The 12,520-nt window shown below is 36.9% G+C and overlaps 1 protein-coding gene across 1 annotated transcript in view; it reads right to left on the bottom strand.

The window, feature by feature from the left end:
• Window positions 1-4,498: 4,498 nt before the first annotated feature.
• The window catches only part of LOC132556324 (NAD(P)H-hydrate epimerase-like), a 113,995-nt gene continuing 105,973 nt past the window's right edge, over window positions 4,499-12,520 (bottom strand). Inside the window, exon 6 of the mRNA XM_060220708.1 lies at window positions 4,499-7,996. Coding sequence (XP_060076691.1) covers window positions 7,731-7,996 — 266 coding nt within the window. The 3' untranslated portion in view covers window positions 4,499-7,730. The remainder of the gene's footprint in view (window positions 7,997-12,520) is intronic.

Genomic DNA, 12,520 nt, shown 5'->3' with positions numbered 1-12,520 from the left:
TTGTCCTACAGCTTGGAGGAATCATCACTCTTGTCCTACAGCTTGGAGGAATCATCACTATTGTCCTACAGCTTGGAGGAATCATCACCCTTGTCCTACAGCTTGGAGGAATCATCACTCTTGTCCTACAGCTTGGAGGAATCATCACTATTGTCCTACAGCTTGGAGGAATCATCACTCTTGTTCTACAGCTTGGAGGAATCATCACTCTTGTTCTACAACTTTGAGGAATCATCACCCTTGTCCTACAGCTTGGAGGAATCATCACTATTGTTCTACAGCTTGGAATAATCACCATTTTCCTACAGCTTGGAGGAATCATCACTCTTGTCCTACAGCTTGGAGGAATCATCACTCTTGTCCTACAGCTTGGAGGAATCATCACCCTTGTCCTACAGCTTGGAGGAATCATCACTCTTGTCCTACAGCTTGGAGGAATCATCACTCTTGTCCTACAGCTTGGAGGAATCATCACCCTTGTCCTACAGCTTGGAGGAATCATCACTCTTGTCCTACAGCTTGGAGGAATCATCACTCTTGTTCTACAGCTTGGAGGAATCATCACTCTTGTCCTACAGCTTGGAGGAATCATCACTTGGAGGAATTGTCCTACAGCTTGGAGGAATCATCACTCTTGTCCAACTTTGAGGAATCATACATCACTCTTGTCCTACAGCTTGGAGGAATCATCACTCTTGTCCTACAGCTTGGAGGAATCATCACTCTTGTCCTACAGCTTGGAGGAATCATCACTCTTGTCCTACAGCTTGGAGGAATCATCACCCTTGTCCTACAGCTTGGAGGAATCATCACTATTGTCCTACAGCTTGGAGGAATCATCACTCTTGTCCTACAGCTTGGAGGAATCATCACTCTTGTCCTACAGCTTGGAGGAATCACCACTCTTGTCCTACAGCTTGGAGGAATCATCACTCTTGTCCTACAGCTTGGAGGAATCATCAGGAAATTCTGTCGAACTGGCGAACTAATTGAATATTATGCCCCGCCTGCACGAACTGTATGACAAGTGTGATGTGGTAATAAGATTTCCTATCTCTTTCGTGGTATTTTTGTTGTAATTTCAAAGCATATGCTAATTTTACGTTAGTTTAAATTTTGCTCTCGTTGGATTGTTTTTTTTTTTTTTTTTTTAATAAATATTTTTATGACATGTCAGTATTTACATGACTAGAGAAGGCGATGTACGACACAAATTGATATGTAACGGTCGTGAACTATTCTGAAGCATAGTTAAGGGAAACGCTACCGATAGAGCGCACAAAAGATGAAACACAAGCTAACATAACAAATATCATTGTTGATTATTATTGTAATATTTATCCTTTATTCCGAGATCTAGAACTCTTTAAATGGACATCGAAGGATTCATTGCAGCCGAGTTAGGTGTCTAAGGAGACAGAAAAGGGGTCCTCGAGTGCACTATGTCTGACTCTGAATTTATATTAACAATTGTATGTCGTGTATGTCTGTCATAAACTACGTGCGTTTTATAATAAAAACCCGTAGATGTTTATGTATTTCCTGCCCTTTGTACAAGTACAAGATATAGATATGCTAATTTGTTTTGACCGAACGTAACCAAACCCCGATCATTATAGAGGTGTCTAGCGCCAGTCCTAAATTTCAAACTAAATACTAGACCGGAATCCTATCAGGTTCCGTGATTGAAGAATGATCCAGAGGTCCTCACCGATTAAAGACGATTTAAAAGGAAAAAAAATCAGACACATATATCTTGTTCGAATACCATTGGCTAGTGTCTCCTTAGGAAAACAAAATGCCTTCTGTATCAGGACACGAGAACTGTAAAATACTCCAGGAATAATGGTGTGTATAATAGTGTTACATATAGCGTGTACAACATGAGTTGCGGCCCCTGACTTATACCGCTCGCGTGTTATGGTGACTGGCTTGTATCGGTTATCAGTGGTCCTCTGACTTAGAGTTCAGTTTAAAAAACACAGAAAGAAAATTCCCAGAATCATAATTAAATAAACGGATGAAGAAAATGTTGTGTCTTTTTCTTTCGTCATTCCTAGGATGGTCATTTATCGCAATGGTAACGCCTTTGCTTTCAACTAGGCGACAGGGGTTCGAACTCACGAACGGATATGAAAAGATATGGGGCTGTCTGCCTGACGAAGTGTGTTTTCCCATGGTCCTCCAGCTTTCTCCAACAGTCAGACCTCTCACGCTCTACTCTGTGGACTAATGGTACGTTTGAGTAACGTTTTGAGTAACGTTTTGAGTAACTGTTGTAAAATGAAGCTAATAGCTAGTTACTCAGTATCACACTACGCATGCGCATGACGATGACCGGAGTTTGTTTCTGTGAACAGATTTAAACAGACAATAGAACACACGTTTTTATTGAGACTGATTTTATTTTGATGTCAACCGACAGAAGCTGAATATCTACTACATATCCACAGTGTGCGGACATAACGTGCCCAAATGGCGGAATCTCGTTAATCCGGAAAGGCTAGTCCCCAATATTCTGACGTAATAAAATTACCCAGTACTATCCAGTATAAGTCTATTTACTTAACTATGGGGCTTCTGCAACCTCACGTCTAGATTTTAAATCTACTTTTGATCAATTTTGTTTTTTCCGCCTCCTTGGCTTCATAAATTTAGGCCCTTAGCATCAATGACAAGCCCGAGAAAGACCAAACAGCTGTATGATGTAGTTTAATTCACAGTTTGGCTCTGCTGTATCTTACTCTAAATTATGAACAGTTGCTATTATTCACTTGTGTGCCTTTTAAATCTTCTAAAGGAAGCCCTTGCAGTTGAATTACCAATAAAAGTAATTTATTTATCACCTTACGGACTTCTCAAATAAATTGGGTGGTCGGGTGGCGCAGTGGTAACGAACCGGGTACTCCAGTTTCCTCCCACAATAACACCCCTCGCAATTGTTGTAAAATGAATAAAGTTTAGAATTTTTTTTTTAAAAAATTGTAATTATCGGAATCGATTTCGTGGAAAGCTAACGAATCCAGACTAGAGAGATTCCGCTGTATAAAGCAGTATTCGAGGAAGACGCCTTTGCCACAATGATATTTACACTAGAAATGGTCGCCTTAGAGAAGTTCCGTTATACAAGAGTAGGTCAGTGGCGAGTCTTTAAGTCATCAACCATAAATATCTGCCATGTACTGTCAGGATTAGTTTCAGCTATTCCAACATTTTATAGCGTGGAATAAAACTGATAGAAAAACACACACACTTTGAAAACGAAATGCTCCATATTCTGTTTAATGACGTTATCGAAAACACTTGTTTTTGCTGAAGATTTTGGTAAAACTTAAGGGACTTATTTCAAAGAAAAAAAAACTTGTTTTCAGAGTAATACCTGTATCCAATTTCGATGTTTTTTCCCGCTCTACACATTGGCACTTTTCGTTAACATCAACAATGTTCTCTGTAAACAATATTGAATATCCTGACAAAACATGTCATCAAATTAATTCCTTCTGTATTACATAACCAAGCAAGTTGCCTTAAAACAGACGCGATAATTACAATTAGTCTGTTCTCCCCTGTCTACGTTACACAACTTTGGCGCAGGACAGTAGTTACTGACAAAATAGACTCAACACAAAACATTACAATTAGTCCGTGTTCTCCCCTGTCTACGTTACACAACTTTGGCGCAGGACAGTAGTTACTGACAAAATAGACTCAACACAAAACATACAGATCATCATATCGATTTAAAGTCTACTTATTTCCGTATACCACGAACATGAGACATTAAAAACCCATTATAATAGTCAGTTTAGTGAGACTGGGTAACTTATTTATACCGTCTTAGAAACGGACCGTCCCACCTGGCAATAATTCAACATTGATATCCATTTACGATCAATATATATACAGACAAATAAAATAAAAAGCCACTCCAACGAAAAGAAAAAGACGAGCATTGTTCACGTGTAACTGTGTTAGATTTATTTAGCGTTTCTGGGATTGTCAACTTGTATACAGCAATGTTAAACCACTTAAATATGTCGTGTAGTCTTCGTAATGTGTCTTTAAAAAACCCAATACTTTCCGGGTAGGTTTTAATTTCTAGTTTTCAGTTGAATTAAACGCAAGGTATAAAGGTATTTTCTATCATTATTCATCGCTTTATCAAAAACATTTGTTTAACTAATTAACTGATAATTATTCACCGATCATGTTAACAAAAATTTCCAGAATGATCCGGGCGCCCATCATTGTCTTGTCCTCAAGATAAACTGATAACCAATTTCATATTCAGGTAACAAGATAACTGCCTGTTAGCTATTTTTTTTTTAAAAAAAATTAAATCGATTTCGTGGAAAGCTAACGGCACAAGATTCCGCTGTATAAAGCAGTATTCGATCAAGACGCCTTTGCCACAATGATATTTACACTAGAAATGGTCGAAAAGTTCCGTTATACAAGAGTAGGTCAGTGGCGACACCTTTAAGTCATCAACCATAAATATCTGCCATGTACTGTCAGGATTAGTTTCAGCTATTCCAACATTTTATAGCGTGGAATAAAACTGATAGAAAAACACACACACTTTGAAAACGAAATGCTCCATATTCTGTTTAATGACGTTATCGAAAACACTTGTTTTTGCTGAAGATTTTGGTAAAACTTAAGGGACTTATTTCAAAGAAAAAAAACTTGTTTTCAGAGTAATACCTGTATCCAATTTCGATGTTTTTTTTTCCCGCTCTACACATTGGCACTTTTCGTTAACATCAACAATGTTCTCTGTAAACAATATTGAATATCCTGACAAAACATGTCATCAAATTAATTCCTTCTGTATTACATAACCAAGCAAGTTGCCTTAAAACAGACGCGATAATTACAATTAGTCCGTGTTCTCCCCTGTCTACGTTACACAACTTTGGCGCAGGACAGTAGTTACTGACAAAATAGACTCAACACAAAACATTACAATTAGTCCGTGTTCTCCCCTGTCTACGTTACACAACTTTGGCGCAGGACAGTAGTTACTGACAAAATAGACTCAACACAAAACATACAGATCATCATATCGATTTAAAGTCTACTTATTTCCGTATACCACGAACATGAGACATTAAAAACCCATTATAATAGTCAGTTTAGTGAGACTGGGTAACTTATTTATACCGTCTTAGAAACGGACCGTCCCACCTGGGAATAATTCAACATTGATATCTATTTACGATCAATATATATACAGACAAATAAAATAAAAAGCCACTCCAACGAAAAGAAAAAGACGAGCATTGTTCACGTGTAACTGTGTTAGATTTATTTAGCGTTTCTGGGATTGTCAACTTGTATACAGCAATGTTAAACCACTTAAATATGTCGTGTAGTCTTCGTAATGTGTCTTTAAAAAACCCAATACTTTCCGGGTAGGTTTTAATTTCTAGTTTTCTAGTATCCACGTAAACGCAAGGTATAAAGGTATTTTCTATCATTATTCATCGCTTTATCAAAAACATTTGTTTAACTAATTAACTGATAATTATTCACCGATCATGTTAACAAAAAATTCCAGAATGATCCGGGCGCCCATCATTGTCTTGTCCTCAAGATAAACTGATAACCAATTTCATATTCAGGTAACAAGATAACTGCCTGTTAGCTATTTTTCGTTTCTGAAAAAAAAAAAAAAAAAATCAAAGGGGCACAACTAGGACGTAATCATAAACTACATTTGAAAATTGGAAAACACCTTACCAACTATTCTCAGGAGATAGCAATGCCAACCGGACCTCTGACCTGTCTGATGACGGACCTCTGACCTATCTGATGTCGGACCAGTGACCTATCTGATGACGGACCTCTGACCTATCTGATGACGGACCTCTGACCTATCTGATGACGGACCAGTGACCTGTCTGATGACGGACCTCTGACCTATCTGATGACGGACCTCTGACCTATCTGATGACGGACCTCTGACCTATCTGATGACGGACCAGTGACCTATCTGATGTCGGACCTCTGACCTGTCTGATGACGGACCTCTGACCTATCTGATGTCGGACCAGTGACCTATCTGATGTCGGACCTCTGACCTATCTGATGACGGACCTCTGACCTATCTGATGACGGACCTCTGACCTATCTGATGACGGACCTCTGACCTATCTGATGTCGGACCAGTGACCTATCTGATGTCGGACCTCTGACCTATCTGATGACGGACCTCTGACCTATCTGATGACGGACCTCTGACCTATCTGATGACGGACCAGTGACCTGTCTGATGATGGTGGTACATTAAATGTAAAATATCGTCCCCTAGACAACCCAAGGTAACATGGTGTAATAACATATAAACCAAGATGTACAAAGTGAGTTACAATCATTAAGTGGATACGTCATCAAAATAAGTGCCTCAATACGTCATTGTAATATATGTATGATTACGTCATCAAAATAAGTGCCTCAATACGTCATTGTAATATATGTATGATTACGTCATCAAAATAAGTGTCTCAATACGTCATTGTAATATATGTATAGTTACGTCATCAAAATAAGTGCCTCAATACGTCATTGTAATATATGTATAGTTACGTCATCAAAATAAGTGCCTCAATACGTCATTGTAATATATGTATAGTTAGGTCATCAAAATAAGTGCCTCAATACGTCACTGTAATATATGTATGATTACGTCATCAAAATAAGTGCCTCAATACGTCATTGTAATATATGTATGATTACGTCACCAAAATAAGTGCCTCCATACGTCATTGTAACATATGTATAGTTACGTCATCAAAATAAGTGCCTCAATACGTCACTCTTATATATGTATGATTACGTCATCAAAATAAGTGCCTCAATACGTCATTGTAATATATGTATGATTACGTCATCAAAATAAGTGCCTCAATACGTCATTGTAATATATGTATAGTTACGTCATCAAAATAAGTGCCTCAATACGTCATTGTAATATATGTATAGTTACGTCATCAAAATAAGTGCCTCAATACGTCATTGTAATATATGTATAGTTACGTCATCAAAATAAGTGCCTCAATACGTCATTGTAATATATGAATTGTTACGTCATCAAAATAAGTGCCTCAATACGTCATTGTAATATATGTATAGTTACGTCATCAAAATAAGTGCCTCAATACGTCATTGTAATATATGTATGATTATGTCATCAAAATAAGTGCCTCAATACGTCATTGTAATATATGTATGATTATGTCATCAAAATAAGTGCCTCAATACGTCATCGTAATATATGTATAGTTACGTCATCAAACTCAGTGCATCTGTAAGTCACTGTGATATATATATATATATATTAATACGTCTTCAACATCAGTGAAAGAATATATGTACGTCATGAATAGGAGATTATTGTAATCAGTGTAGTCTGTGTATAAGTAGGTAATGGCTATCAGCGTCCAGGTTCTCATTAAAACCAGTGTAGAACCTCTCCTTCATTAGCAATTTCTGACATTTTAAATATCAACACTGTTTGATATCACACTTTTCACATAATTATATAATTATGACGTCATGATTACGTAGTAGTGATAGGAGGCCAGGATCTGGACGTGAAGCGGACAGACGTTCCGGTTTACATTAGCCATATAAACCGAATTGATGGAAGCCTATGTTCATTTATACACAGTAGGTCATTCAAGCACGAAAAACGTCCTCATGACGTCTTCACTGACGTCAGCTTCTTAGGCTTGATGATTCTCTTTATCTTTGTCCTTTTCATCTGCTTTTTGCTCATGTGGTGTTTGAGTTTTGAGCTCCACCACACATTCTGTCCCAGGATATGCGGGTAAACACAAACCGTAGTTTTTCTCTAGGGTCTTGGGCACGAAGCGACCTCCAAGGTAATGATATTTTCCCTTAAACAACTTAGCACACAGTTTAGGCGCCGTGAGTGATATAAGAAACTCCGGCTGGAGTCCCTCCGGGTTTCCATTCTCTACATCCCAACCTGCAAAGAAAAGGTCAATAAAATGATAATTAGTTTGATATTTTCGTTATACAAACACGAAGAAATATCGAAATGGTTGTCAATATCATCACAACAATAAGGAGTAGGAAGAAAACATTCTGCTTTGAGTCATAGAAAGACGAAACAACTGTATGATGTAGCATCACTGACAAGTCCTAGAAGGACGAAACAACTGTATGATGTAGCATCACTGACAAGTCCTAGAAGGACGAAACAACTGTATGATGTAGCATCACTGACAAGTCCTAGAAGGACGAAACAACTGTATGATGTAGCATCACTGACAAGTCCTAGAAGGACGAAACAACTGTATGATGTAGCATAACTGACAAGTCCTAGAAGGACGAAACAACTGTATGATGTAGCATCACTGAAGAGTCCTAGAAGAACGAAACAGCTGTATGATGTAACATCAATGACGTGTCCTAGAAGGACAAAACAGCTGTATGATGTAGCATCACTGAAGAGTCCTAGAAGAACGAAACAGCTGTATGATGTAACATCAATGACGAGTCCTAGAGGGACGAACCAGCTGTGTCATGTAACATAACTTATGAGTCCTAGAAGGACGAAACAGCTGTATGATGTACCATCACTGACATATCATAGAAGAACGAAACAGCTGTGTGATGTAACATCTATGACGAGTCCTAGAAGGACGAAACAGCGGTATGCTGTAGTATCACTGACCAATCCTAAAAGGACGAAACAGTTGTATGATGTAACATCAGTGACGAGTCCTAGAAAGACGAATCGTTTCACTGGTACATTGAATATGTGGATGAAAAATCGATATATTGAGAACGTTTCATAGGAACAATGACAGTGACGTCAGCATCACGGGGCGCTACCGATGAGGTACGATTTCACGCGCTTTGAACATGATCACGTGGACATCTTATCTTAAAGATACTTAGCTGACTTCCTGAATCTACTAGTACACAGGATACTTTTTCTCGATAACTCTTCAATCCTCTGTTTTGTTTCCCGTCCGTACCCCTCTAGACAGACGCCCTAACGGAACCGTCAACAAAAATAATAAATTTCACGGAGTTAATATGTTACAAAATGGTCGGTACGTGTTATCTTTGTGAGGATCATATTTAAACTCAATCCGCTCGATTGCATGAGTTAAGAGATTGTCTACACAACAGTTACTGCCAATCTCTCAGTATCCTGTTAGATTTTATTCGTCAGTCAGACAACTTTCTCTTCCCTTATCTCAAGAAACGTCACTGGTGTTAAAATCCTCTAAAAGACAATACTATTGTCTGTCTCACTTTTAATCTGATTGTTGACGACGAAGAAGACAGTTACAGAGAACATCTCCGAGGCTATATAACAACGTTTTAGACATTATCTGCTGGGCTTCAGGCAACAAAACATACGATAAACGTGACATTGGTTTATCAAACATTTATCAAGTTGCATTTGACGGATCTTCAGCCTCAAAGAAGACAAACCGTACAGAAGATAAGGCTGTAATTCTACTAAGTAATAACAGTTGGAATGAGCTGTCTGTATGTTTGTAAGATAGAACAGTGTCACAGCACAAGTAATACACAATTACGTCATCAACGTAGAACAACATATCCAACAAATAACACATTAATAGATGATTACAGGACAAGCGTCCATGAAGTTTGTGAAACGAGTTCAATACTTTTCATCAAATCATTTTACCATGACATTGCCTTGTGTGTCTGTGATGAGAAACATGTTATATTTTGTGGTATTTGACAGATGAAATATCAATAATTGTTACGTCAGACTTTTTTAATGAAATGACGTCACACACACAGGGCATTGTGACGTAATACTAGATACAATGTACAGTTTCGGGAAAGGAATTAATTTAAGCTCTGGGGTTGTTTTCCCATCCCATGCGTATTATATGTTTATGTTATAATGATGAATACTGAATGAAATATTGTTTAAACCAATATAGATATCGTGCCGACATTACTACATGTCTGACGTAGAAATGTCCATTTTCTACGATATTTACACGCATTAGCAAACTTGTGATAAAAGTAAGCAAGCAGTTTTAATTAGTGCTACTCGAATTCTTCTCATCTCGTAATTACGAGATTTCATGTCGTAATTCAGACTTCGTTATCTCGTAAATAAGTCGTAATTCAGACTTCGTTATCTCGTAAATAAGTCGTAATTGCTTGTTAAATCGTAATTATGAGATAAAATATAACTTCAAAAAACTTCCGTAGATGACAGTATACAATAGATCAAACAATATTAGTTAAAAGAGGTAGGATTTGATAAAAATATATGTTGAATTTGAAGTTAAAGGACAGTAATTCCACTCGAATATTCCATCAATAACGGGTTATTTACAGCAAGTTACTAAAATAACGAATACAAAGACCGTGTTACGTCATACATAGACAGTGTTACATCATACAAAGACAGTGTTACATCATACATAGACAGTGTTACATCATACAAAGACAGTGTTACATCATACAAAGACAGTGTTACATTATACAAAGACAGTGTTACATCATACAAAGACAGTGTTACATCATACATAGACAGTGTTACATCATACAGAGACAGTGTTACATCATACAAAGACAGTGTTACATCATACAAAGACAGTGTTACATTATACATAGACAGTGTTACATCATACAAAGACAGTATTACATCATACATAGACAGGATTACATCATACAAAGTCAGTGTTACATCATACATAGACAGTGTTACATCATACAAAGACAGTGTTACATCATACATAGACAGTGTTACATCATACAAAGACAGTGTTACATCATACAAAGACAGTGTTACATTATACAAAGACAGTGTTACATCATACAAAGACAGTGTTACATCATACATAGACAGTGTTACATCATACAGAGACAGTGTTACATCATACAAAGACAGTGTTACATCATACATAGACAGTGTTACATCATACATAGACAGTGTTACATCATACATAGACAGTGTTACATCATACAAAGACAGTGTTACATCATACATAGACAGTGTTACATCATACAAAGACAGTGTTACATCATACAAAGACAGTGTTACATCATACAAAGACAGTGTTACATCATACAAAGACAGTGTTACATCATACAAAGACAGTGTTACATCATACATAGACAGTGTTACATCATACAGAGACAGTGTTACATCATACAAAGACAGTGTTACATCATACAAAGACAGTGTTACATCATACATAGACAGTGTTACATCATACAAAGACAGTGTTACATCATACATAGACAGTGTTACATCATACAAAGACAGTGTTACATCATACAAAGACAGTGTTACATCATACAAAGACAGTGTTACATCATACAAAGACAGTGTTACATCATACAAAGACAGTGTTACATCATACAAAGACAGTGTTACATCATACATAGACAGTGTTACATCATACAAAGACAGTGTTACATCATACATAGACAGGATTACATCATACAGAGACAGTGTTACATCATACATAGACAGTGTTACATCATACAAAGACAGTGTTACATCATACATAGACAGGATTACATCATACAGAGACAGTGTTACATCATACAAAGACAGTGTTACATCATACATAGACAGTGTTACATCATACAAAGACAGTGTTACATCATACAAAGACAGTGTTAAATCATACAAAGACAGTATTACATCATACAAAGACAGTGTTAAATCATACATTGACAGTGTTACATCATACAAAGACAGTGTTACATCATACAAAGACAGTGTTACATCATACAAAGACAGTGTTACATCATACATAGACAGTGTTACATTATACATAGACAGTGTTACATTATACAAAGACAGTATCACATCATACATAGACAGTGTTACATTATACAAAGACAGTGTTACATCATATATAGACAGTGTTACATCATACATAGACAGTGTTACATCATACAAAGACAGTGTTACATTATACATAGACAGGATTACATCATACAAAGACAGTGTTACATTATACAAAGACAGTGTTACATCATACAAAGACAGTGTTACATCATACAAAGACAGTGTTACATCATACAAAGACAGCGTTACATCATACAAAGACAGCGTTACATCATACAAAGACAGTGTTACATCATACAAAGACAGTGTTACATCATACATAGACAGTGTTACATCATACATAGACAGTGTTACATCATACATAGACAGTGTTACATCATACAAAGACAGTGTTACATCATACATAGACAGGATTACATCATACAAAGACAGTGTTACATCATACAAAGACAGTGTTACATTATACATAGACAGGATTACATCATACAAAGACAGTGTTACATCATACATAGACAGTGTTACATCATACATAGACAGTGTTACATCATACATAGACAGTGTTACATCATACATAGACAGTGTTACATCATACATAGACAGTGTTACATCATACAAAGACAGTGTTACATCATACAAAGACAGTGTTACATCATACATAGATAGTATTACATAATACACAGA

This window comes from Ylistrum balloti, unplaced genomic scaffold, assembly GCF_031769215.1.
Source record: "Ylistrum balloti isolate Yb309-2 unplaced genomic scaffold, AGI_CSIRO_Ybal_v1 Utg370560, whole genome shotgun sequence".
NCBI lineage: Eukaryota > Metazoa > Mollusca > Bivalvia > Pectinida > Pectinidae > Ylistrum > Ylistrum balloti.
This window is presented reverse-complemented; position numbering and strand designations above follow the sequence as displayed.